The sequence below is a fragment of the Culex pipiens genome, chromosome 3, assembly GCF_016801865.2.
Source record: "Culex pipiens pallens isolate TS chromosome 3, TS_CPP_V2, whole genome shotgun sequence".
Classification (NCBI taxonomy): domain Eukaryota; kingdom Metazoa; phylum Arthropoda; class Insecta; order Diptera; family Culicidae; genus Culex; species Culex pipiens.
Genome location: NC_068939.1, coordinates 169,158,349 through 169,186,273, shown reverse-complemented (window position 1 = coordinate 169,186,273; position 27,925 = coordinate 169,158,349). Strand labels below are relative to the sequence as shown.

The following is a 27,925-nucleotide window of genomic DNA, read 5'->3' as shown; positions in this document are numbered from 1 at the left end:
AAATCATTTTCGATTGCAAATCCAAATTTGCTTTAAAAAATATTTTAATATTTTTTGTCCACATTTTCGATATTTTACAAAAAAACACTATTCTTTCCAAAATGTATAAATAGAAATATATTTCTCCTAAACCAGATTTGGCACCAATGGCTCAAAAGAAGTTTTTTTGTCCCCTTAAAATATACCAAAAAAAAACTCGAAAAATAAAAAAAATACATATTTTGAGAATTTCACATCATTTAGCCTTTTTCTCTGAAAGACCTAATTATAACCTATGATTTTGCCGAAGATACCAAATCGATCAGAAACCCTTCTCAAGATACAGAATTTCATAATCACTTTTTATGTAACACGCCCTCAAAATTGTATGGAGACTTGTGTGGGAAAACCAATGATGCTAAGTGACTTCTTTTGACATAACAAAAAGTTAAAAACTTAGAAACAGCAAATTTTCCTATAAAGATTCTAAAAAGAAGGTTTACCCACAAAATATCAGAATTATGTAACTGAGAAGAACTCCTATCATCAGTATTCCTCAAAACCATGTTTTTCAAATCCTTCCAGAACTACCTCCTACTGTGACTTTATTAGGATTAAAAGTCGCATAGGTACATGGAACCTTTCCCCAGAATTAGCTTCAATGTCGTACCCTCTCCCTCTCTCTCGCTATGTTCGCTTCATAAGGCTCTAATGAATGAACAAATAAAGCACCTCAGCGACCGCACACAGGGCCTCCTGGCCTGGCTTGGCCTAAGCAGTTTGTTCCCTTTTTTCGGGGTTTGTTTGAACCTCTCGACGCCATGCCGAGCTAATATGTTCTGCTGTGTGACACGCCGAGAAAGGATGCTAATCTGGTCCTCCTGGGTTACCGGCGGTCGTCGGAGTCTTTCCAAAACTCAAGAGAGGTGATTGGATTGGATTTGCCGCCGGTAAATATTTTCAACGACTGAATGGCGCTACTTTTCGGAGGGTTTTGGTGAGCTTCGTTTGCTTCTGAATGATGGATTAGCCCTGAGGCGATTGTGTGCGGTGCGGGTTCAGTTTGAGATGATTCAATATACATTCCCGGGGATGATTGAAAGTACACATCTCTATCGCAGCATAGATATAGAGGGTAATTCAAAATATTGTATGACGACACCCGAAGCGTCTCTGCTTTGTCATGTGGCTGGGATGCGGGATTTGGATTACCGGCTTATGAATGTTTGCCATCACAAAATAGTCTGAATAGTGCTTGGAAATTCATTCAACCAATTAAGATGGGCTATTACACATCAATTACATAAAATACCATTGTGAACATGGAATAAAGTCAGGGTAACGGTTTCGTTGGTGCAATTTTGATTTGAACAATAATGCAGAAAGGACTAATACATATTTGTTCCAAATTTATTCTTCGAAAATCGTTGTAATCATTTTAAAATCACCTTCAAATCGATTGAATAGATTAATTGCACAAAGCTGAAAAATATATACAAATAAGTAATTCTCTACCAAAACCGGAAATTAATGTTATTTGTATTTTTTTATTTGGCTTCGGGTTCTAAAAATTTTTAGGCTTACCTAGATATCCGTTTAAATCAGTTGAAGTTGCTGTTGCAACTGATTTTAAGCCTTGGGTTGTGGAGTTTCAATTAAAGTCAATGTCTCATTACCGAATTCAAGTTGAATAAATCAAACTAAAACCATTTTTTGTATAAGTTTGATCGCTCTTTAGCAAAAAAAAAACTACTTTTTTGCAGATTTTTTTTAAACTATTAAATTATCCTCGATTTTAGATTGAAAAGACTAAAAGTTTAAAAACAATGGTAAATGCAATTTAAACTTAACATGCATGAAAAACAGTTAGTAATTTAAGCAAAATAATGTAATGTGCCAATATGAGTTAGTCGGAATGTATCCTGCCTTATTATGTAAATATATACACACGTGAATAGGATACAGTCTTTGTTCATAAACTCACATTTGTTTTGCTTGAATTAAATAATAACGTATCGAGGATATTATTTTCTATTTATGTGTAAAAAATTATTGATACACCCAAAGGAAAAATATATCTCAAAATCTGCAACAGTGGATTTGCTGCAGAAAATGTCACATTTTATAACATTTTTTGCAGCAAGCCCGTAGATCATTTTTGCCCGCGTGTAAACATTTCAGCGATCTGCAGTTCTCACCAACACATATAATGCTGGCCCGTCCCCGAGCAACACTCGAAAGAGAAGAATATGTTGGTGCTCTTTCACTCACATTTCATCAAGCGCGGTGGTAGCGTGTCGGATCAATAACCAAGAAGTTGGTGGTTCAATCCTCGTTCTGCTAAGGGTTTTTTTTGTGAAATACAACCAAAAAGCCGTCGGTAATGTCGATAATTGTCGGTAACGGGCAAAAATGTCATACCCCTATATCGCAAAAAATGCATGAGGACAGTTTTCATGCAGATTCTGATATACTTTCATGCCGCCATGCATCACAATCATGCGACAGCCGTTTAAGTGTATAATTGAGGCATTCAAAAAAAAAAACATTTTGAGTTTAATAAATTCTTTCAATAATTTAACAAAAAAAAAACATAAATTAGTGTACTTTTGGTACCCTGTACTTTTTTTTGTTAACCTTCTTTGAAAACCAAATTAACTCTCATGATTCTTTTTTCGCATGCCATCAAAGAAATGCTTCATGCATTCTTTGATTCTTCATGCAATGTTTAATATATTTCCATTCGCTTTTGCATGGAGATGGTGATCTTAGCGAGTAGCAGACTGGATTTCGTCATGTCGTCATGCCGCCCAAGTTGCTTAGAAAGGAATTAAAACTAATTCCACCAGAATAGGTCAACCAAACATCTATCTACTATCAATGCATGAATAGATCTCAAAGTAATTAAATGAGTTTGAAAATATTTTTATTATTCTAGGTTGACATGCGCCCACCAAAGTGGAAACCTATGTTTCGTATGGCAATAGGAAAAATTCAATTGAGCTCATACACCTCTAAAGCCCATTACTCCGATCCGATAAGGCGCGTAAAAGGAGCATGTCGTACCTTTTACACGCGATCATCTCCGCCTCCGCATACCCTCCATATCGAAATGTGTACTGCAGTCAGTACATTAAAAAGCTTCTCCTCATACCAAATGAAAAACCGAAACGGAACGTGATGCTCGTGCCCAACCAACCGTAGCACCGAGGCAGACAAGGAGAAGAGACATTCCCCCTCAACGCCATCATCAAGATATGCGGCATCGCAATAACACGACAACACTTTTTCTTTCTAATCCAATCCTCGTTTGTAGCCAGCAACAGCTCATTTGTTGATGGCGCGCGCAATAGAAATCCAATAAAACACCCCCTTCTTTGTATACGGTTGAAAAGCACCCCCCTCTTCGAATTCAAATTCGTCCAAGCCCTACTGGAACGACGCGATTACACCGTCAAAGTCACTGAAGCATAAGGTGGTAATAAAATTTATCTATCAAAACATATAAAAACTCCAAAAACACGACACCATCACCATACCTTGAGAGCCACCCAGCCAAGTTCTGGCTGTCTAGCTATAAGTTGCTCCTAGAGTCCAACATTATCAGCACGTGCTTTTTGATGGCGCATGAACCATGTCGTTATCGTCGTCGGACAGGGTCCCAAAAATAAAACATGTCCCATTATCATCGGACCGACGGCGAGCAGAACAAAAAGGACGTCCTTCGTAACTTAAGATTGACGCAAGGGTGAGCTTTTCGTGAGCCAGCACTATCTTATTTTACAGCAAACAGTCAACCGTCATAGCCAGACTGCGAGCGAGCGTTATCAACACATTATAGAAAAACATAAAAGATTGCTCACAGAACGAAGCACTATATCTGCACTGTGCTTCGCTGGTGTTCTGCTGCAGAAGTATATCTGCAGTCTGCAGCGGACATTTGAAGCGGAAGCTCTAGTGGTGGGGTATAAGATGAAAAATCTCAAAAATCAAATCACCAAATTTATGTTCTTCAAATTGCGTAGAAGAATTCCTAAGAAAGAAATTTCAAATTCCAAGCCCAATTTAAAAACTAATAAACAAAAATGATCACAAACTGCTTTATACATTTACACATTACTCCATTGGTCGCAAGTCTTGCTTAGAGCATATCCTAGACCTTCTATCTTGCCTAAAACCGTCAAACTCTAAACGAAACTTATTCGGGAAGAGTGTGGAGAATTCGTGCTTGCCATTTCATTAGGGCACATAACTTTTTTGAGCAAGAGTGTGTCCCTTTCACACCTTATGTAAACTGTCATTTGAGTGAAAGGGATACACTATTGTTTACAAAAGTTATGTGCCCTTTTGAAATGTTAGGTTCCAATTTCCCATGTCCCATTAAAGTAGTGAAGCATCAACACGACCCTTGTTTAAAATTCGAGAGTTTTTTTTTTAATAGGATCTATAAACATATGAAAGACAATAGTTTATAGGACCTTTTAAAAAAACTCTAGATTTGTTGTTTTTACCTCTCTTAGGCTGTTTAAATAATAATTTAAACAAGAAAGCAAAAATCAAAAATGTTTATTTTGTCTAATTTCAAATAATTTTTTGTAATTCGAAGTTTTTCATCTGAGCAATTCTCTACGTAATATTGCATGTTTGGCCCTTTTGAAATGTTAGTCTTGATTCAAACATTTTGATATTATTGTTTTCGAAAGGATCGGACGATTCGCCGAGTGGACATTTCGCCGAATTATTTTCGGTATAAAAAAGTAGGCTTTTTCATCGTTCGAGAATGACAAGAAAAGTAAGTAGTTTCACGACGGAACTGCAAAAATGCATTTTCGTGCGTTGAAAAACATATTTAGAATTTTTGGGCTCGATTTGACAAATTTTGAATTTGTGTAAAATTCCGATGTACAGCACCGCCTTTTTTTTTGTTTGCGAAAAAATCTTCTATACTTAGATATTTTCCAAATAAAAAATTGCAAGTCTGAACGCTTGAATAATATTAAGAAATAAATTGAAAACCTATTAATGTGACCCTGGTTTACGGCATTTTTATTCAACTAATTAGACAGTGTCATCGGGACTGGCAACACCAGCCAGCAACAGTCTACTGTTCGGAGCTCCTCAAACTTTTCGATTTTTTTCGCCGTAATTTACCGTGATTATCCGCGAGTTTGCTGCTCCAGCATGCCAAGGGCCGGCCGTGGCCGTGGCAGTTCGAGTGCGGCCTCGAAAAACCCGCGAAGCTCATCTACCGGCAGAGTGCAGAAAGGTAAACACACCAACGCTGCATCGACCGCCATCGCGCACGGGAGCGTGCCCAGTGACGTCATCGATGAATCGCTATTACACGTGTCATACCGTCCACGTGAGTCCCCTGTACGGACGAGACAATCCACCCGGGCATCCGGGAGCACATCCGGCCAGCAGCAGCAGCAGCAGTCCACAAGCACCACGACGACAACCACTTCCAACGTTCCCACCAGAAACGAATTTGAGATTCTGAGTGGAGAAGAAAACAACACCGACAGTGACAGCAGCAATGCTAGCGACGACGATTACGATGATGAACTTGCGCGCAAGCAAGAAAAGAAGAAAAAATGCAACTCTCCGAAGGAACGACGTCCACCTCCAATTTTTGTTTTGGAAACGTTGGCAGACGATATTGACGAGTTGCTTGAGGGACTCCAATATTGTCTGAAAATAAGTAAAACTTCTGTGCAAGTTATTACGCACAATAAACAGAATTTCGACCTGGTGGTGAAGAAGATGAAGTTGCGAAACTTCAAATTCTTCACATTTGATCCTGCAGAGAAGGTCCCTGTGAAGATCGTCCTTCAGGGATATCCGGACCGCCCGATCTCCGACCTGGAAGAACACCTGTCGGGCATCAAGGTTAAGCCTCGAGAGGTTAAGGTGCTCTCGAAATCGACAACAGTGACAGGTACGTACACATTGTACCTCCTGTACTTCGATCGTGGGTCCGTCAAAATCCAGGACTTACGGCGGATCAAAGCACTGGACGGCTTCTTCGTGACGTGGCGATTCTACACGAAGAATCCGACCGACGCAGCGCAATGCCACCGCTGTCAAAAATTCGGACACGGTTCAAGAAACTGTAATCTTCCGCCCCGGTGCGTAAAGTGCGGTGAGACCCACTTCACCGAAAGGTGCAATCTTCCGCGGAAAGACCAGCTGGGGGAAAACGCCCAGCAGAACAAAGCGCGCGTCAAGTGCGCGAACTGTGGTGGAAACCACACGGCGAATTTCCGTGGCTGTGCCGCGCGGAAAAAGTACCTCGAGGAGCAGGACAAGAAGAAGAAAGCGCCAGCGTCCCGCCAACCTCGGAAGACTTCGAGCTCGAACGCTGCAGCAGCTGGCGGCGGAGCGGTTCCATCGACCAACCCAGCGTTCCCTCCCGGTTGGGGAGGTTCGTACGCTAGAGTAGCCGCTTCTGGGAGCGGTACTTCACCGGGACAAGCAGACGTCACCGGAGATGACCTCTTCACGCTTCCCGAGTTTTTCGCTCTTGCTGGAGAGATGCTCACGCGCTTTCGTGCCTGCCGGAACAAGGCAGAACAATTCCAAGCTCTTAGTGAGCTGATGATGAAGTATATCTACAACGGATAAGCTACCTAGTGCAGCGCAGTTTTTTCGACGTCAACAGACAAAACAAATTGTGATCTAGTTTTAAGCTTTTCTATTTCTATCCTTTTCCTTAGCAAATTTCGAAGGTTTTTTTTTTTAAATAATTTTTTCCTTCTCTTGGCAAATCCATTGTTAGAATATCCAATTACATCAAAATGAACTATAGTACAAATCATAGTTGAAAGGTACTCCAAAACTCTATTAGGTTATAAAATTACGATATTGTGAATTGATTATTTACTAATAAAAACTAATTGAATTGAAAAAAATTAGACAGTGTAATGTTTAAAAGAAAAGTTATAAAAAAAATGTTTGAAAAAATTATCATAATCTATAAAAATGTCAAGCCAAATGCGCAGATTATTTTTCAAAATCCAAAATTCCAAAACTAGCATCTTTTAAACACATTATTCAATCTCATGTACCTTCTTGTACCACAACTACCAGCAAGATATTCTCCAGTTGAGTAGATTTTGAGACTTTATTCGTCCCCTAGAGATGTTTCGATATTTACTAAACTAATACAAATGATGTGATCCAACGCAATTTCGGTTATTTAGCAGCTCACTTCTAAGACTTTTTTTATATGGAAGTTTGAACTGTTTTTTTAATGAATTATAGATAGGTTTGTCTTTATTGTCCAGATCTTAAAATGTTGCATGAAATTTGAAATTTCTAGCTAAAAAATCAGTTTTATAAAAGCCTTAACATCAATCTTCAGCTTCAACCCTGTCTATCGCTTACCAATTTAGAACATAAACAGAGAGAGTTAGAGAGTGAGCATAAACATAACGAGAGAGCCAACATCCAACGAGAGAAAATTTTCCTTTCGCTTTCCTTCGCATTCTCGCTCTCTCACCCCCGTCGCCTAATGCTGCAACCATACCACAGCCAAAGGCATCCTGTTGCACATGTTTTACAACCCCCCTCGCTCCCTCTCCCACTCTCTTTCGCTTTTCTTTGGTTCGCTCTCTCTCTCTCTCAGCTTGTTATGTTGTTTATGCTTTTTGCCCCCTTCATCCCAGTACGGGAGGAAAATCAACAAACCAAGTCGGCCTTGCAGTCAGTCTTGTGCAGCGTTTCGAAGCGAGCGGTTGCCACACTCACTTCATCAAATCGCGGGAAAAATTTCCGAGTTCGTTTCGGCGCCTACTACCGCTAGCACGTGCATTCTTATAAACGGCCAAAAAGTTTCTCCACGTGACCTTCTCCTTAAGTGTTCGCGCGCGATAATTTAGTGCGAATTTATGATGTTAATTAAGGTGCGGTGCGCGCAAAACGTGGTTTAAATTCGTTCTAGTGTGGGGAAAAAAATTTGTGGAAAATCTCGTTAAAAGTATCGCCCCAAAACAGCCATAAAGTGTCGTGATTGAGCGAAGGTCGCCGGCTAAAAATTGCACACCTGGATCCCGTGCGCAAAAGGACTAAAAGGAACAGTATCAAACAGAGATTTTTATCGCCCTTTTAACGGCGTTTTTCGCGTCGCTTATTCGCGATAATACAGTCGGAAGCCGCAAGTTTATTAAAAAAAAAACAAGCGGGAGAGATTCTGCAACGGAACGCTCCTTCGGAAGCATCAATTATTAAGGTCCTCATCCGCGGTGAGCGGATTCTAGCGTAAAATTAAGGGAGAAAAATTTCCCAAGGAAAACCCATCTTCAGGATGTTGCGCTTTGGATTACTCAAGTACAAGAAGCTGAACAACAGCGTCTCGGCGGCGGAACTGGATGGTTTGGGTCGCGCCGGCGGTGACGATAATGGCAATCAGTCGGGGACGGCCACGACGACACCTGTACGGCACCAGCAGCAGCAACACCCGCACCAGATGATCCACAATCAGCTGAATGGAAGCTTGATGAAAAATGTAAGAGAAAAGTTCATCTTTTTTACATGGTTTTTTTTTACTTATCGCTTTCTTCGTTCTATGAGGGGGGTTGGTTTTGTTTGGGGAAAGTTTGTCTTGGGATGGTTTTGTTTCGTGACAATATTTTACATTTTTTCGCGAATTTATCTTTTATGAAAAAATGAGATGAGGGTTGCCCCTTGAAGTAGGTCAATGGCACTCTGGTATGAATTGGTAATGTATATTATGTTGCATTAAATAGTAGATTTCCTATTTTTATTCCATTATTAAAAACTTGTATTTTAAAAGCTGATGTCAGTAAACGCGTCAGCTTCGTCAAGGTATGATAGATTTGGGCTCCCTTAACAAGCTGCCATCGTCAGGATTGAATTTAAGTGTATTTTCTGTGAGAGAATAATGTTGTAAATTTCGGGTATAAATATTGTCCAATCATTCTAACAAACCAAGCGCCTCCATTAAATTTCGCTTTCTCAAATTTAAACCATGGAGGCGCCTGGCTTCTTAGCGCGGAACCATATCATTTGTATCCGAAATTTACAACTTTACACTAAAATTTAATTCTCACGATTGGAGCCTGTTCAGGGAGAACAAAATTATCATACCTTGACGAAATTAAAGAATTTACAGACATCAATTTTGAAAAATGTCGAGTAATGCTAAAAAAAAATCTTAAAAAATAAATTACAGCAATGTTTCTAAACTTAAATTTATAATTGAACAGCAGTCCGAAGGTTACTTATTAGCTGAGCAATCCTCTGAGATTTTGGTCATTCGATTTTTTTTCACATTAGAAAAAAGTGGGTTGTTTGAGTTAGACTTAGAAAACATCAATTTTCTTGTTTTTTTAATTTTTACATGCCAATATCTCAGCAACTACGGGTCGTATCAACAAAGTTCAAAAAAGCAAAATATAGAGATATTGTCAGATTTTCAAAAAATATGTTTTCAAAAGCACTTATGTAAAAAAAACAACAACAAATAACGACTATTTTCAAAAAAGTTACCTAAAATTGCTATAACTTGAAAACGGTGCACTTTATCAAAATTTCACTGAAGTACTTTTTGATTGCAAATTCAATTTTACATCGAAAAAAGAAGTTGGAAAATTTTTGACATCAATATTTTGATTTTTGAAAAAATCAGTATTGGTTCAAAAATTCATAACTCGGTCAAAGATTTTTGCCCGTTCTGGAAATTTCTGAAAAGTTGGCATTTAATGTCCCTTAAAACATATCAGAAAATAAAAAAAAATTAAAATAGTGTTTTTTTGCAAATCAAGTTTTAGTGACAAAAAGTGAAATTAAAAATCACCGAAAAAAATTTACCGTGTATAATATTTTTTCAGTGTAGTCCTTATCAATACCTACAACTTTGCCGAAGACACCAAATCGATCAAAAATTCCTTCAAAAGATACAGATTTTTGAATTTTCATACATCATTTTTGTATGGACAGCTGCTAAATTTGTATGGAAAATTATATGGACAAACTAATGATGTAAAATGGCTTCTTTGGGCATACCGAAGGCACCAAAAAAAAATCATCCGGATTAAAAAATACAAAAATTCAAATAAAAAAAAAACGGTTTCGTAGAGAATTGCTCAGCTTCAAATAGTTGAATCATGAGCGAATGTTATGTTTAATTTTTATTTTCTCACTTTTTACATCGAATTCAAGTACTGCGACACCATTTTAGTCAAATTTGAGTTGTAGAATGCCTAAAATTTACTAAATGTATTTTATGAATATTCAATCAGTGCTTTTTTGGTCGCTAGCTTGGATTAAAAAAAAACTTTTTGATTATTGGAAGTGAGGATTTCGGATAGGTGAGTCTGGATATTATTATAAAATTCAGAAGTTTCAACAGTTTTATTGCTTTCTTACCTTTTTTTTGTTCTCCATAAAAATATTTGTTTTCCATTTCAATGTTTACATTTCCACATTTCAAATATAACTTTTGTCAATTATCGGCGTGTAATATGGTAAAAACCGCTTGCATATAAGTATAAAGTATGTTTGTTGAATTTTCTGTACAAATTATTTTCAAAAGAAAAAGTTAAGTTGACATTTCAAATCAAGGTTGTAATTCGGTTCAACTAGGTAAAATTATTCACTGCAGCTGTGACACGGTCATGAAAGCTTGTCAGTCGTTTAAGCGCAAAAACTGAGTTACAAGAGACAAAATATCGCAAAATATGTTTCGAATTCATGGAACATACCAATTTTTCGGAATCAACTCGGATCCCGCTTCAAAAATGTCATAGGAAAGAAGGTTTACTTAAAAAATCTCTCACCTGTAATTTTTTTAATAAAAAAAAACACAATTTTGTAATCATTTCTTTAAAAAAAATAGTTTCCCTTGTAATGTTTTCATCAGTTTTTCAAACTTCATCGCTTTCAGGAGCCTTAACGGCTTATTTAAAAAAAAAATCATCCCAAACATTTCCCGGACTCAATGTTTTTGTTTCCGTTGAGTTGATTAATTCTTTTTTTCAAAATGCTACAAAAGCTCTTAATTTGCTTTCCTTACAATCTCCGGTGCGCAGATGTGCTACAATACGGGGCCACTCAAGGATCCCCGACTTCAAACCGCGAGATTCCAAGGGCTCTCTCGCCGGAGGAGGTCCTTTCCTTTTTTTCCTTCCTTCCAGCCCAACCCAGGGGGCATAATGATTTCCAAATTAACCACAACCACCATCGAATCCGTGACGACCACGCGAGGCCGGGATGATGAGTTTACACATTTTCCAAAACACAACTGGTTGAACTACCAGCATGTTCTAAAGGTTTCTTGTTTTTCTTCCACGAGAATTTGACGGATAGTGATCTCTTTTATCCCCGGCTCACTCTCAACATACAAATGGATTGGATTTGGTGGAATTGGAAAATGATTATCGAGATCGGGTGTTTTTCTCGTGAAAAGACAACCTCCGAACAAAGCATGATTTATGGCCGGTCCCTTACCGCGTGTTTCTCAACGTTACACGCGAAACGATTGCTGAGGAATGCTGAGATGGCATCAATAAGTCAGAGTCATCTCGAATCGAACGAATTGATTCCAAATCACGGACAAGGACTAATGGCGGGTGAGTCCCCCCGACGGGGACGGGATCAAACATCACGAAATCACCTCATCGGATGTCACCGAAGATGATGATGAGGATGTCGCCTGGAAGGGACACCATTTGGGTTGTATCAGCACATCAAATGCTCTTTCTTCGAATGACACCCACACGAGATGTGTGAGCGTTGCGTAAGATGAAACCTAATCAAACGAGTGTGTTGTTTAAAAGTTATACCGGTACGGTGGGAATTGTTTGTCTACGGTAGAGTTATTCTCAATTTTGCCGAATCTGAAACCGGTCCGATATTTAAATTGAATTTTAGAGTAAATTTTTACAGATTTTCAAATAGAAAAAGATAAGTTGCCAGTTCAAATCAAGGTTGAAATTCAGTTCAACCTGGTAAAAATGTTCACTGCAGCTGTCATAAGGTCATGAAATCTTGTCAGTCCGATACACGCTAAAAGTGATATATTCTAGAGATGTGCAACATTTCCATCTCTCAAAAAAAAAAACATGGTTGCTGTCTTCTATCATCAAACCAAAAAGATGAGTTGACAGCTCAAATCAAGGTAGAAATTCAGTTCAACCTGGTAAAAATGTTCTCTGTAGCTGTCATGTGGTCATGAAATCTTGTCAGTCGGATACACGCCAAATCTGATCCATTCTGGAAATAAGCAACATTTCCAGCTCTCCAAAACAATGCTGTATTCTTGCGTAAAAATTGTCCAAGTCCATTTGCTTATAAGGTACCGTAAACTGGGGTCAATCGGGACACTTAAGGGTGAATTGGGACAGCAGTTTAACCATGATGTAGCACAATATTTTGATTTTTCTGGTTGGTTTCAGTTAGAACAGACTCAGGCCAACAAAATGTGTACATCCATTTCCAAATTTAAAAGCATTAGGTGCTCTAAAAACTGCTGTCCCTATTCAGACTGTAGTCCCGATTCACCCCAGATTACGGTATCAATTATTTACAAAGATGTTAAAATAGAAAAAGATAAGTTGCCAGTTCAAATCAAAGTTGAAATTCAGTTCAACCTGGTAAAAATGTTCACTGCTGCTGTCATAAGGTCATGAAATCTTGTCAGTCCGATATGCGCTAAAAGTGATATATTCTAGAGATGTGCAACATTTCCATCTCTCAAAAAAAAACATGGTTGCTGTCTTCTATCATCAAACCAAAAAGATGAGTTGACAGCTCAAATCAAGGTAGAAATTCAGTTCAACCTGGTAAAAATGTTCTCTGTAGCTGTCATGTGGTCATGAAATCTTGTCAGTCGGATACACGCCAAATCTGATCCATTCTGGAAATAAGCAACATTTCCAGCTCTCCAAAACAATGCTGTATTCTTGCGTAAAAATTGTCCAAGTCCATTTGCTTATAAGGTATCAATTATTTACAAAGATGTTAAAATAGAAAAAGATGAGTTGACAGTTCAAATCAAGGTTGAAATTCAGTTCAACAAGGTAAAAATGTTCACTGCAGCTGTCATAAGGTCATGAAATCTTGTCAGTCGGATACACGCCAAAAGTGATACATTCTAGAGATGGGCAACATTTCGTTCCCTAAAAAAAAGTCATGCTTGCCGTCTTCTACCATCGAAAATATCAAAGTCTGCAAAGTTTCGACTTCACTCGAATTGGCTTTGCGTAACCTACGCAAAGGTATCAAAGGAACAATTTGAAATGTGATCCATCACACTCGTTTACGTAGGTACCATCCATGAAATGTGACTCAAAACCGCTTTGGATAACAAAACAAACTCGGCTGTTTACTAATGCTTCGGCCTACTAGATCGCCCAAAAGGTAATGAAATACGGAAGTCGGTGTTTGTGTACGCTACGCGCGGAGTCCCAAAGGTGTCCGGACAACTGTCAGCTAAGTACACACAACACACTAATTATGTAGACGACACCACCTACAAATGACACATTAAACAAGCCGCCGCCGTCAAGCTTCAATTTTCGGGGTGACGACCGGAAAGACCTAGTGTAATTAAACTCGACGTTCGGTCATCATTTTTTTTGCGCCCACTTTGCGCAATTGAGCCCGCAAATGATTGATGGGTTCGCATAATAAAACCTGATCGGGATCGGGTAATTGAACTGGAAATTATTGGACCAAATGAGGTGGAAGCGTAGTAGGCCGAACGGTTGGAGGTAATTAATTTTTCCCAGGTGGTTTGATGGACCGCTCTGTGTCAATATTGACATCTAGTGGGCGCCGTGGCGCAATGAGCGAAAATAGGTCAATTTGAACCTTGATAGGTCAAATATTTGACTTTAATTTAAAAATACTCTTTTTACCCATTTTTTGACATCCCTAATACGCCAATTTTAAGCTTAATAGTGCTACCGTTGCTGATAACGAGCTAGTTCTGCCCTACGACGCAAACTTCAAAATCTGTTTACCTTTCCACGTTTTGTTTGCGCCCGAGCGAAGACTCACGTCATTGTTTGAGTTTGTACAAACGAGCCAAAATCCTCCAATAACGAGTTCCATCGAAGCATCAAAGCATGGCATTAAGACAAACACGATTATCATCAGCCACTTCAAGGAGCCCAGGAACAAGAAACGCATTTATTCTCGCTTCCCCCTCTTGTTCCGTACTAATCTCCCTAACGCTTGAACAGAAAATCGAATTGTCTTCGCAATACAAAAACTGTCAAAATAAACTCAACCCAATCAAATCAAGTTGAAAAGTTTTCCCTTCGTCACTCCGTCGCTTCCCTTATTTTGGGTAAACGAACTCACCCCAAATTTAGGGTCTACGTGCATTTTCCTGCGTTTCTGTTTGAAGAAGAAATCTTAGGGGCAGCCAAAGTTGATTGACTTTGGGAACAATACCCGCCGACAAGACGGAAAATCCAAGTCGGCGACGTCGTCCCACTGGAGAAACAAACTTGAAGTACCGTTCGGGGAAAGGTAAAAACCACATTACGAGACAGATCCAAGGAAGCTGCTTTAGCATGGCCTTCTTGGACTCGCGAGTTCGCGTCTGGCGTCAATTTCCAAATGCGTGCGGGGGAAATTCTTTTCTTTTCTTTTTATTTTCCGAGTCTCGAGGACGGAAATTGACGGAGAATCGAGGAGCACAAATAATGGAAGCTAGAACGTCGTCGCTGGAGACGGAAACGTGCGGTGCATACCGAACCGAAATTCGATAAGGGCTTCTTTGGGCGAAGAACGCGCTACTGCTGACACAGAAGCAGGACGGGCGGTTCTGCGTATATTTCTGTAAAGTGCTGTTTGTGGTTGGCAAATAAAAAAAATGTCGGCCTATCGACAATGTATGGGTAGGGGAAGGCGACCTATTTTCGAAGAAAAAAAAAAGTCAAAATCATTCAGTTTTCAACAAAACCGAATCTACTCAAAAATGAGTAATGAGTCAAATGTCAAATTTGAGTGAATTTCAATCAGAATTGAATGAAAATTGAGTGAAATTAGCCCATTTCATTACAGATTGTCAAGGCAAACAGATTGGCCAATGTTTCTGGACACCAAACGTGCTGGACACCAACCGCCCTTTACGCCCAGCAAAACTGGCAGTGTTGCAAGCGCAAAACATACGTTGCCAGTGCCGATTTATTTTGCATCGGCCAATCTGTCTCCCTCGACAATCTGTACATTTCATCGGATCGGAGTGAAATTCTCCCGAATCTGTCATTTTCCCCGTTTACTCATTTTTGGGTAGATTCTGTTTTCACGAAAACAGAGATTTCTCGTACAGTCGATTTAGCGCTAATGAATCAGCATTATATTGTACTAAAGAGTCGATTAAATGCTACTTCAACGTCAAATGACAACTCTCCCCTAAAGGAAGGAAATTCGTGCAACAACAAAGCCATGTGTTGCTTGATTCCAACGCGACTATTCAAGTGTTGGCACAGCCTACTTCGTGCTGCCGTCAAAGTGCAGCCACAGCTGAGTTTGTTCCCGTCGAGGCTTCGACGAAGGAGAGGCGGTCAAAATAAATTGTTGAAATTTGAATCGTATCGAATCGAATCTATTTATCAGCAATAATTGAGAAAATGGGGTTGGCACTCTGCTTCTTTCTAGAACAGCTGTGGTACTAGAAATTGCATCCATCCATCCAAGGAGAGCAAGGCAAAACAAAACAAAACAACAACAGGGCGAAGCTTCAAGTGGGTCGTTTGCCGAGTACCCACCGGAGGGGTTGTCGAACAGGGAAAGGGATCGTTTGTGCCCAAAAAAAAGTTTTGAGACGCGTCTTCGGGGTCCTTCGAGGTGGAAAAGCGGTCCATGTGCGCCGAGGGCATTCGCCTGGGACGCCAAACGGGCGAGTAAATAAATGATGATAGGATCAGATGTTATTTTTAAATTAAATGGTCTCGTACTTTAACCGTCGTCTGCGGTCCCGCGAACGCACTAAAACGGGTACGCGGTCCCTTCGTGGAAGGTTTTTTCCGGGGAAAATATTTACATTTGCGACCCGGAATAATTCGTCGGAATTAATTAATTGATAAATAACTTGATTATACTTGAGAAATGCACGCAATCAACGTTGGCGACGAGTGGGACACGTGTCACTCGGCAGGCCATGACAGGGTCTGCAGTTGGCAGTCGCCTACTGTGAACGAAGCGCATTGTCCGCGAAATTCCGGTTCGACGAACCGCGTTTGCAACATGTAATCAAATATGGCTTTGCAAAATTTGATTTGAGCTTGCCCACACAATAATTTGCGCACATTTGAAGCTATATCGGGGTGGCAATTTGGTTTTCACGTCCTCGGAGAGGACGGAAATTCGGAACGAGCACGTGCTCGCCTAAAAGAGGGCGTTCCCGAGAGGAAAAGGATTGGAAATTAGTTTCTGCCCCGGGTTCGTTCCGAGAATTGGAGTTCATTTCGGATTTAATATCTGCATACGGACTTGAAAATCGTATTAAAACTGGGCGTTGCTCCATTTCCTCAAAATGACTGAAAAATGAAACTTCAACTTTTCGAAACAGAAGTCCCCAAACTCAACATAAAAAATTCTTAAAGTTGCTAAATATTGCCCCAATAATCTTCGTCGCGGCCTATAAAATTGTAAAACACTACCAGCGATCACATTTGAAGTATAAAAGTCCCACGCGCGCCCCGAAGGGCCAAACAAACTGCCGTCTGTTTACAACATTCGGATGGGACCCCGCTATTTGTTTACCAAACCGTGTGACTAATTGGTTTCATTTTTATGATGCTTCCCGGCCCCACCGAAAACTGTTTATTTTCCCTCGCATCTCGAGAATCGAGTAGCTTTTTCATCATCGACGGCGGCGGCAGCTACTTTGATCCCCGAGTGCCCTAGTTTGCGCACTCGTGACGCAATTGCAGCAGGCTTGCCAACTGTCAAATTTTTACTCACGCAGTGCGTACTAGATCGTTTACGCCGTTTTTTTCGAGTTTCAATTTTTCCAGCCAATGAATCACGCGTGTGGTCTACTAATTACGGCAGAGTTCGAGACTCTAGATTGGGCCAAATTTACGATCTAACCTATTTATTTGAAAGTGTTCCTCCCTTCGAAGTGCGGGAAGTCTCAAGTGGTGGCTGAAATTTCCCATCCCAAGACCGACCATTAACCCATCCGCCGAGTGAGCATTTTCCTTGGCGTTTTCATGCCACATCCATAAATTATGATTCCTTCTTATTAAAAGCGCGCGATTCACAGAAAGATTCCTCTCAAGACCAGATTGTTTTATCCCGGGCTAATGGAATTTCTGGCGTGAACTGAAATGAACACACTTGAAGACGGGGGCCATCGTCGTCGTGACCAACATTCCCAAGGCGGCGGGCGAGAAAAAATCGAAATTTATAATATTTACTTTTCCAGCTGGCGCAGATTCTGCGGTGGAAATCGACCCTGGGGCCCTTTTTTTTGGGTGGGGAGATCGCCTCCGACAAATGAGTTTCCATTACGGATTCGAGACGTAATGGGTAGTCACAGATTAAAAGATTAGAATTTTAAAGAGATTGTTTGCTTAAATACGATAAAAAGACAAAATTTATCCACATTCCGACTGTTTCAAGGAAGTGTGTATCTGTCATTTTAAGCATAACTAGCCACACACTCATTTCAGATAACTTATTTATGAGTTTTCACTCATATTTTGTTAAAACCGAACCTACTCAGAAATGAGTAGATTACTTATCACTCACTACTGAGTAGGTTTGGTTTTGACGAAATCTGAGTGAAGATAAGTCAATAATTTGTTATTTGAAATATGCTGGCTTTGATCGTCACCACAAATGTTTGAAATGACCGTTATTTTTTGAACACAATGCGTTCCAAGAGCTTCTCCTCTCATTGTCTGTGGTGCATCCAAGGGCGTTAAAACATTGGCTCATCCAATTAGTAGTCCACGGAGCACGTGGGCCCTTTCCCCATGCGCAGACACATATCTTAATGCGTTCGCGTGATAAATGCACCCATTACTTATCCGTTCCCCAGCATATCGAAGCGGGCTTTGTTTTGACTGGAGATTTCGAGAGAGCTGAATTAATTTACGATGCACGCATTAAGATTGGAGACCAATTCGGTGGTCACTTGTCACCACGGCGCGTGAATTCCTGTCCCCGACTAATTCTCCCCTGAACGACCTGCGCGCTTCGCCCAATAAATTAAGGAAAGAAATTATCACCTTCTAAAAAAAAACTATATCCAAACGCAGTGTGCCATGACTCGCGCGACGACGATCCTAGTAAAAGTGTCAAGGGCAATAAAAATCAAAGATAGCCGGAGAGTTTTTTATTTTTGTTTCTTATCTCCGATCTAGTCGGCCACGACCCTTGGTACGGTGTAAGAGACAACGCCTTCTTCCTAGACCTTTGAAAACTTTATTGCTCCCTTGAACCTCGGCACGGCCCGCTGTATACGGGGAACCTGTAATAGGGTCGGGTGATTCATCGACCGAAACTGTGTGTGTGGAGTCTTGGCCACAGGGAGAAATAAATTTTGACCAGATTCGAGTCGGTTGATAGGTTTTTGGACGGTGCGTGTTAAAACGATTGAAATCTTCTCGTTTTTAGGCATTTCAGATTTTCTTTTTTCTCCCTTGTCATTCCAAAGGACGAAAAGATGCAAGTTGAAAAAGGATAACGAAATGACCCGAAAGATGATAGTTATTTTTTATGTATTTTTTTCCTTTTTATTTTGCTCTCCATTAGCCTCGAGTGGTTGCTGTGAAGATTTACCTCATAGATTCGTTCGATTTGCTTGCTAACCGTTAAAAGGTTCTTCTTGAACTTCTGACGCCCCTTTTTTGACTCAAATCTAAAAAATGACTCCGACTCGAGTTCCCTCCAACTCACGGTAACCCACGACCACGCATCACACCCTTTCTCCGGGATATTCCGTTTCGTTATACCCCGTATAATGTTGTCCAATAAATTATGTTTCAATTCGTTACGCTAATCGTCGTTCGATGAGGTCGCCGCCGAGAACGTCGTACTCTGCTTGATTAGGTCGTTTTCCCGGAAAAGCACTTGCTTTTTAACGACTTCGTAGAGCCAAAGTTACTGGCCCAACGATTGTTTGGAATTGACATTCCTCATCACGCCCGCGACAGCTCATGGCCTGCTACAGGGGGCGCTTACCTCCGAGCTAGAGCTGACGAAATTTTCCGATTGCTTCGATCGCAGAAAGTGGCGCTCACCTTCACGGGGTTTGAAATTAAATTATTCGAAGGATTCTCACTCGATACGGTGCGCGACCTTGTCGTAATTCAGCACCGACTTCTCCGTTCGTCATACCGTTCCCCGGAGGTGGGGAACCCAATTTCGGTTCCGTTTCATTTGGCTTCGAATTTTGTTTATTGAACCGGGATTTTATCTAAATTTAATTTGCACGCTTTTTTCCCCGCTCTTCCCATGATGTCGACGTTCCGGAAGAGGGTGCTTGCTGTCCCAAAAAAAAGGACATGATGAGGATGAACATTTCTTCCGGGGGTCGGCGGGGAAAAAAAGGTGAAATTGGGTTCTACAACCCATCGGACCCAGGTGTCACAAACAAGCGCAGGAATCTTCTTCACCTTCACCGCACCGAGAGGCCCTCGAGTGGTGGGGCTTACCTAAAAGATATAGACACTTGAGCCGTCGGATTTCAGGGAATCGAAATGAGGTGTTGGTTTCGGTTCTTATTGGCCTTCGCAGAACATGATGAGCCTGAGCTCGTGGAGAACCTTTTTGAGCCGGGGATTGTTTATGTACCCGGTCGTTGTAAAAGGTAAAGTTTACTGGCGAGATTGTTTCGAAAAGTAATTGGTTCTTTATTTTTGTTAAATTAACTATGATGCTTAAAGACTGAGGAGACTTTTTTGGTAAAATTGATATTTAGCATAAACCGTACATTTTTTCGGAAAACCAACTCGACAAGTTGTAGCTAACATTATTAGCAATCTACTGCCCAAAAATGAGCTCTATTTGTTCCGACTAGCTAGAGTTTTTGTCTTTTTTGACAAATTTGATTCAATTTCGGGCGTCCCGCCAAAGTGCACGCCCGTATTATTGCTCCCCGCCGTCTGTACTACACGTGGAATTTCGCCTTTTATCGTCCATATTTTATGCATGCAAATGAGCTCCGGTGGAACCGTTAAACAAGCGAACTTCGGAACGACAACCTGAGAATACCCACGGGGAGGGAGGAGTGAAACGAAAGCGGACCAATGAGATCATCAAACATTCATAATTCTCTAAGCCATATCATACCGCTGGTGGATTTAGCCCAGCTCATCGTGTACCGCGGAGCTTGTTTTTCTCGTCCTGACGTATGGTTCCGACCGAGAAACACAAAAGAACAAACCATTTGCGTAAATGTACGCACTTACGCTTCCTCCACCCACTCTTCAACGTCGAAATTGTCCCGGAGCGCAGCTGTGGCGACGCAATATTATCATATTAGAACGTAACTTGCAATATTCTACCTTTCTTTCTTGGCCGCGACGCCACCACGCAATTGCTTTCGTCGAGCGAGGAGTAGATTATCATTGTTTGGCTCAAACCTAATTTGGCGTGTAATGCCACGCTAAACCGTTTTAATCTAATTTCAACGCGAGTCCTGCGGATCGCAGCAATCGGTGCGCGCCTTGCGGAACCACGTGTTTGCTTGACAAGCCTCGTGTAATCGTCGTGGGATTAGTTGGGATTTACTGTCATGGCTGACTGCGATGCCGCCGCCAAGTGGCGCGCCAATTTCTTTGTCGTCCACGTGTTTGCTTCCAAATGAACGTCATTTTAATGAAACCAAACTTTCTCCTCTCTTTTCCAACAGACAAACTCGCTCGCCAAGGACCAATCGACCCGGAAGCCGGCCACCAACAACACAGTTCCTACGCTGGACGCGTTCAGCGCTGCGGTCGTGCTCGAACGGCGAGGCAAAAAGGCAACCCAATCGCCGGCCAAAAGCGCCTCCCCGGCCAGCAGTAATTACAAACTTTTGGCCGGCCCCGCCGAGCAGCAGCGGTCCCCGGTCAGCCCAGCCGTCCTCGCCAAAAAGCCCTCGTCCTCCACGATGAACTGCAAGGCCCGCATCTACAAGTGTATCAAGCGGATCCTGAAACGGAACAACTTTGCCGGTGGCAAAGAGCAAAAAGTTCAGCCGCCGCAGCAGCAGGTGCAAGATAAATCAAAAGTGGACTACCGAGAGATTAAGAGCTTGCTGGAGAAGGAGAAACCGGCGCTGGATTACGACGTCAACCTGGCCAAGTGTGTGGACAAACCGGCGCTGGTAGGTTACCCTCCCCCTTTCCGAATTGGAATAAAGTTTATTAACGCCTCGCTCTCTCCTCTTCCAACAGATCAAGAAAATCGCCTTGAATTTACTGAAATCAGCGGAAGACGATGGCCGCGCAGCGCTAGTGGCCGAGCGTCTCTCGGAGACGCCCTCGGTTCAGAGCGATCTGGAGCGGGAAGCCGAGTACGAGCGGTTGTGCGGCGAGTCGTGGTACCACGAGAACCTTCCCCGGGACATGTCGCTGGACCTGCTGGCCGGCAAGTGTCCCGGCGCGTTCGTCGTACGGCGCAGCACCACCCAGCAGGACTGTTTCGCCCTGTCCCTGCGCGTACCTCCGCCCGGACCCAAGATCGCCCATTACCTCATCGTCCGAACCGCCACCGAGGGCTACCAGATCAAGGGCTTCCCCAAGGAGTTCGGATCGCTGCGCGCCCTCATCGTGCACCACTCGGTCATGCCGGAGGCGCTTCCGGTCCCGCTGGCCGTGCCGCGACCCGCCAACCTGGCTGTGAAATCCAAATGCGACGACGATTACGACACCGTCTTCGAACTGGCGGAAACGGCACTCGCCTAATGTTCGCCCAAGAACCCGCGTGTTTTGTTGCATGCTCAAAGATACCACCTAATATATGAATGATTACATGTTACGAGAAACTTTTACCAAAACCTTATTGTTACCTAGATATCGGCACGTAGGCTATTATTAACTATACATAGGAGAAAATATAAATTATTTAACATGAAAATTTATCACAAAATCAACCTGCGCTGCGCGCCTTTCCATTATCCATGATCACCTCTCCCTGCGCAGACAAATTACAACACTCCCCTCGAGAGCCCAAATTATACGCCCACTTGTGTCGTGCGGACGGACCAAATCAACTCTGGACCCTTCATTAGCACAAACCCAACCTGCAATTAAGCCGTGTGCGTTGGTGCGTAGATTGGTTCCGACCTTGGCGCCAATGTCTGACCACAAACACAAACAGACTCCGAAAATAAAGAACCAAAAAAAAACAGGCGGAAACAGCTCAAATTCCAGGAAATGCACTAATAATTGCATTAGACGAGGCCGGTAGTGCGGTGGCGGTGGTGGCGGCGGCGGCTGCGATTTCATATGTTTAACCTCTCTGTCTCTGTGTAGGCGGAGGATGGCGAGGACATGTGGACACACAACGGTTCTCGGATTTCGTGCGCACACCGGCCGTCGCCGGCGAAGGCAAATTTAATTAGTAAAAGACGTGGTATTTAGTGAAAAGTGAAAAAAAAGGTCAGGTCAGTAATAAGCATAAGCGCATGAAATGCTGGCCTCGTTGTTGGAGGTGAAACCTGTGTGTGCTGGAGAATGATTTTCAATATTTTGCAAAATAGTAGATGGGTTTGCGAATTCAAGCTTCTAAACATTTGAATGCAACAAGTGTTTCGAAAAGCATTTTACACTAGTTCAGTTGTTTTGCTATCAAAAAATGTAGGATTGGTCGAAAACAAAAATTAAGCAAAAAAAAACTTTTTGCGATACTAAACATCGAACATTTTTAAAAATTAAAAAAAAATAATGAGTGAACCTAAACATGCCAAAAATGATTCTAAACATATGGGTATGCATTTTAAATTGATTTAAGTTTTAAAAAAATATTTGTTGCAATTCTTTCGTGAAACTACTTCTTATTATTGTCATTCTTGAACGAGGAAACAGCCTACTTTTCTGTATCAGAAATCACTGAATCGAATAGTAACCCTTTTCAAAACAAATGCTGAAAAGATCAACTTTTCAGCACTGAAATTGATGCTGAAAAGTTGAACATTTCAGCACTTGTTGAGATTTCGGTGAACCTCGTTGGATAAATGTACAACTCGTGCTGAAAAAATCAGCATAAACTACTATTTTTTGCTCCCTGATTTTTCGAACCAACTTTGAAAAACTTTCATAAAATTTGTACCAGCTTAAAACCAAAAGAATAAATCATCGATTTAATTTATTATTTTCAAATAATGTTAAAATTTCGGCATTTTAGAAATACAGTCCAGACTCGATTATCCGATACGTGATCTTATTTTTGATTGTCGAGCTAATATGACTCCTTAACTACTCTAAAGTAATTTCGAATAACGTCATGATTCGAAATCCGGACACTTAGTAGCATATCATTTTTGTTTTAGCTGGCAAAATATCATGTAATGAGTTGTAAATGTATAAATATTTATCATGATGTTGTACAAACAGTCAATTTTAAGAGAATGCCAAATATGACTTTTCTAACATTTTTTCATCAGAATTTTAAAATTAAAATGACTTGATGTGTTTCGAATCCCGAACACTGAAAGAAGCCGATTCAAAAATCGGACACTTTTGCTTCGAATTCCGGACACTCGAATTGCACAAATTTGGATTGAAATTTTAGTGAATGGCATTCTTTAGGTCTCAGCTGTCAACATCAAAAAAATCGAAAATTTGTATGTAATTTTACTAGAATTTAAGAAAATCAAAACAATAATATTCTGCTTTGCCTTCCCAGTGCTTCGCACGCCTCTGAAATATTTCAGTGAAATGTTTCTTATTTTTGGTAAACCCATATTTTTATTTAATTGAATTGTTTTGGCATTGACTACAGCGTCCAAACCAATTTGAAGTGAAAGTTGATGTTAGAATTCATCAAATAACACAATTTTGACAACTATTATGCAAAATTATAATCAAATAATTGATAAAACAAGATGAGGTGTCCGGGTTTCAAAGCGTCAAGGAATTCGAATCATGACGTTATTTAAATCCAAGTTAGCAGCCAAAATGGTCGTGATTGAATATTGAGATTTTTTTTCATGATTCGATTATCCGAAGTGAATTTTTTTCGAGGCCTTCGGATAATCGAGTCTGGACTGTATAAACTTTTGGCTTTGAAAAATATCAGTTTTATGTTTTATGCTATTTCTTTAAAAAATCAGTTTAAATTAAATGCTGTGAAATGACAAAACTAAGTTTAATTTTCTGATGTTGTTTTGAAGTCAGAAATTTTAACCTTCCTACGGTATTGAGATCCTTTCGGCCTTTTTGAAATTCTAATTTGCCGTAACTTTTGCTATACACATGCTAGAGCCTTGAATTTTTCTGACATTAAATTTGTAGTATAAATACACTTTTCACAAAACAAATAATCCTCAGACGACCCCTATTAGGAGAGCGTCAACACAAAAAGTTACTTTAAAGGTATTGGGGTCCTTTTCGACCCCAAACTTTAAAAAATCGTCAAAAATCCAGTTTTTGACCTATTCTGGTTCTTTTGGTCACAAAGGAAATCTTAGGACGTCCCCTTTCCGAAAATGACCTGGAAAACTGGATTTGGTCACTGTGGCCACCGGGAATCGGCTACAACCGAAAAAGGACTGTTTTGAAACCCCAACTTTGACGATCTGTATCTCCGGCAAATTTCAACCAATCAGGACGCTCCGGGTTGCATACCTGTACTTTGACCACAAATATTAATATCAGGGTCAAGTGACCTACCGGTTCCGGAAATCCGGAACATCCGAAAAGTTCATTCACATATATGTGATACCAATACTCTCATGATAGTTGAAATTGATCCATAAAACTTACTAAAAACACAATACACGATTGCCAGAACCACTCTGGAGTGTTAGTGGCCACTTACGGGTAACCTGGAACCGGTTCCCGGGTACCCGATGAACGGTCACCTTGACTTTTTTGGTGAAAACCCATCATGTTGCACATCAAACTCCATGAAATTGAAAGATATGCCCATCTTTTATAGTGCCGTTGTTCGCCGAGCCATCCTGACCAATCTGGAACCGGTTACCGGTGGCCCCTTAGGGACATTTCCGGAATATATGAGAAACCCTATCATCCGACGTATCAAACTTCATGGAATTGAAAGATATGTCAATCTACGGTCATGCCGTTGTTCGCTGACCAATTCTGGCCATTCTGGAACCGGTAACCGGTAGCCCCTTGGGGACACTTCCGGAATATGAGAGAAATCCTATCATCCGACATATCAAACTTCATGGAATTGAAAGATATGTCAAAAAAATGAAAACTTTATTTGCTGATTTCAAGTTTTCGGACAAAAAAATATTACTGAAAAAATGTTTTATGTTTTTCCAGGATGTTTTACAAAACATATACACAGAATATTACTGTCCGTTGACATGATTCTGAGATATGACTTGCCAAAAAACAAAAAAATACGTCTTCATTAATACAATTTCACATTACTTTTAGCTATTTTTCTTCGTATAGATTTGAAACTTGTTAACCTTTACTTAAGTTCTAACCTAAGTTATAGAACACAGCCAACATAACGTTTGGATCTCCCCTTGAATCATCAATATTACACGTTAACAATTCAATCAACGTTGGTTTGTTGCGTCACACAATTTTTATTACTTTTCATTCCCCGGGCATCGAGGACAAAGCTGCACCTTACCGGTGTGTTAACAACCCCTCCACCGGGAGAAATACTCAAAATAAAAGGGAAACGTGTTCATTTTTATGCATTTACAGTCCACATCCTGACTTGTTTCCCGTTGTTTACCGCACGGTTCCTGGCTCTTTTTTATGATATTCTATTTATTAGATATTGGGACGACGACGACAACGACGACGTTTCCATGGGTGATGGAACCCCTCGAAAAAGTAGGATGTTCTTTTTTACAACCGAAAAAAGATGTTTCCTAATCCATCGGCGGCGTAGACTCGGCACATGTAATTTTAATTTATGTTGATTTTTAATTACATTAAGGTGTAGCTCTAGACGTGCAGACAGACGCACAGCGTGGTCCGGAGGGGGTCATAAATTTTGAAATTAATGTGCAAGACACAATTATGACCCGGTTTTTCTCGATTGAAGTGAAAAGTTTCGAGTTTTACCTGACTTTCGCTTAACTTCACCTGATAGGATTAAAGTTTTTGGTGGAATGACCACAGCAACTATATCAAATCGATACTCGATGGTCACACAAAAGAAAAAAAAAATCCGTTGAAGGGTCTTTGATTTTGGTACGCTGCCATCATAAATAATGGTCTTAAGACGAGGATCGTCCCAGACTTTTGGTCCCCTCTATTCTTTCTTTAGAATAAGAATCGTGGAAAAAAAAAACTGTCGTTTGACTGGGCTCATCGCAAAGGCGATGGTAATGTGTGAGAAACTGCGGGATATTCTGGGTTAAAGTGTTACATCTGCGTATAGATGTCCCTTCTCGAAAGTCGGTCCAACAATGGCGCGACCAGAAACACAATGTCAAGGTCTGTCCTTCTTTGCCTCTTTTGTAACTGACCTAGGACCGTCGTTTTCGTTTTTGCCTCGAGTCCGGGTCAGCTTTTCTACCTGCCTTTCCGAGGGACCCACTTCAAAGCCATCATCCATCCATTTGCGAGAAGCAAGATGCGTTCGATTCCAATTTATTTGCTATTCAATAGACTTTTTTTCCATCCTTCGTTCTTGACAAGCCATCTATTTTTGCTTGGTTCTTTGTTATTGATGCGAAATGCACATTTTCAAACAGAGAAAAGCAAAAAAATAAATAAATCTTGAAGTGGGTCATATATCTCCCGCTGCACGGTAAAAGGTCCTTCTGGAGTGTTTTCAGAACCCATATTGGGACACGACCTCAGGGGGGAGGGGAGTTTTGTATGTACCGAAGGCCTCACAGCAGAGTAGTTTGTCAAAACTTTGTTCCTTGAAGCACACTCCTGAGCCACTTGAGTTCGCATCAGGACTCCTTCAGCAGATTATCTCGTTTGCAACCATCTCTCTCAGGAGCTTCGCGGTAGTTCGGGCCTACCTTTGGCGAAAATTTGTCGAGATTCGATATCTGCTTCTGGTGAATACAAAAAAAAAGAAATTGGCGGGAAAAAGGTGATGTCGTTTGATGGAAGTAGCTCGAACATGATGGCAACAACGGGGTTTTTTCCTGAATTGAGATAAAAATCAAACAGTTCAACCAAAAGATTTGTGTCAGCAAAATAAGATTTAAAATTTGTTTTTAAAACAAGCCTTACCCGACAAACTTCGTTCTGCCTTTTTTTCGTTTGTTGACGTATAGCTTGTTTGCTTATTCAGCCTCCTGTGATCAAAATTTGAGTTTACGTAATTGTTCCCATACAATCTGCAAATTCCAAGGAATCGGTCCCAGGGTGACTAAAGTGGCATTTATTTAGCATATAAACCATTCTTGGGCTTACACGAACCTAACGCAACAAAAAGCGCCTCGATCCGACGTTCAACTGATTCGCGTTCGAACAAATCCATCGAAATTTTTTATTTATGTAGAAGATTAAGAATATAAACATAATCGACACCACATTATCCGGTTATTTTATCTGTCTATTGTAATTAACCGAGCATTCTGGGTAGAAAAAGTTAGCCAAAAAGTAAATTTAAAACAAAGGTTTGTATCATTGATTAAAGACGATTGAAGTTTGGCAAATTGAACGTGTTTAAATTGCAAAAAAACCTAAGTTTGAGTATAATAAAGCACTATAAAAAGTGATTATTTATTCATATTAGAAATAACACTATGCGTCTCCTCCAGAATTTTCCGAATCGAAATATTTCATTGGAGACGCAGCGTATTTTTAGTTCAAATAAAAAATAACCTATGTCTAGGAATATTTTTTTCGGA

At 40.7% G+C, this 27,925-nt stretch overlaps 1 protein-coding gene across 1 annotated transcript; it reads left to right on the top strand.

Moving 5' to 3' along the window:
• Nucleotides 1-8,128: 8,128 nt before the first annotated feature.
• LOC120417664 (uncharacterized) lies at nucleotides 8,129-22,043 on the top strand. Its single transcript, XM_039579786.2, has 3 exons — nucleotides 8,129-8,485; nucleotides 20,822-21,277; nucleotides 21,348-22,043. Exons 1-3 carry the CDS (start codon nucleotides 8,285-8,287, stop codon nucleotides 21,855-21,857), a joined length of 1,167 nt encoding a protein of 388 aa, XP_039435720.1. The 5' UTR covers nucleotides 8,129-8,284; the 3' UTR covers nucleotides 21,858-22,043.
• Nucleotides 22,044-27,925: the final 5,882 nt, after the last annotated feature.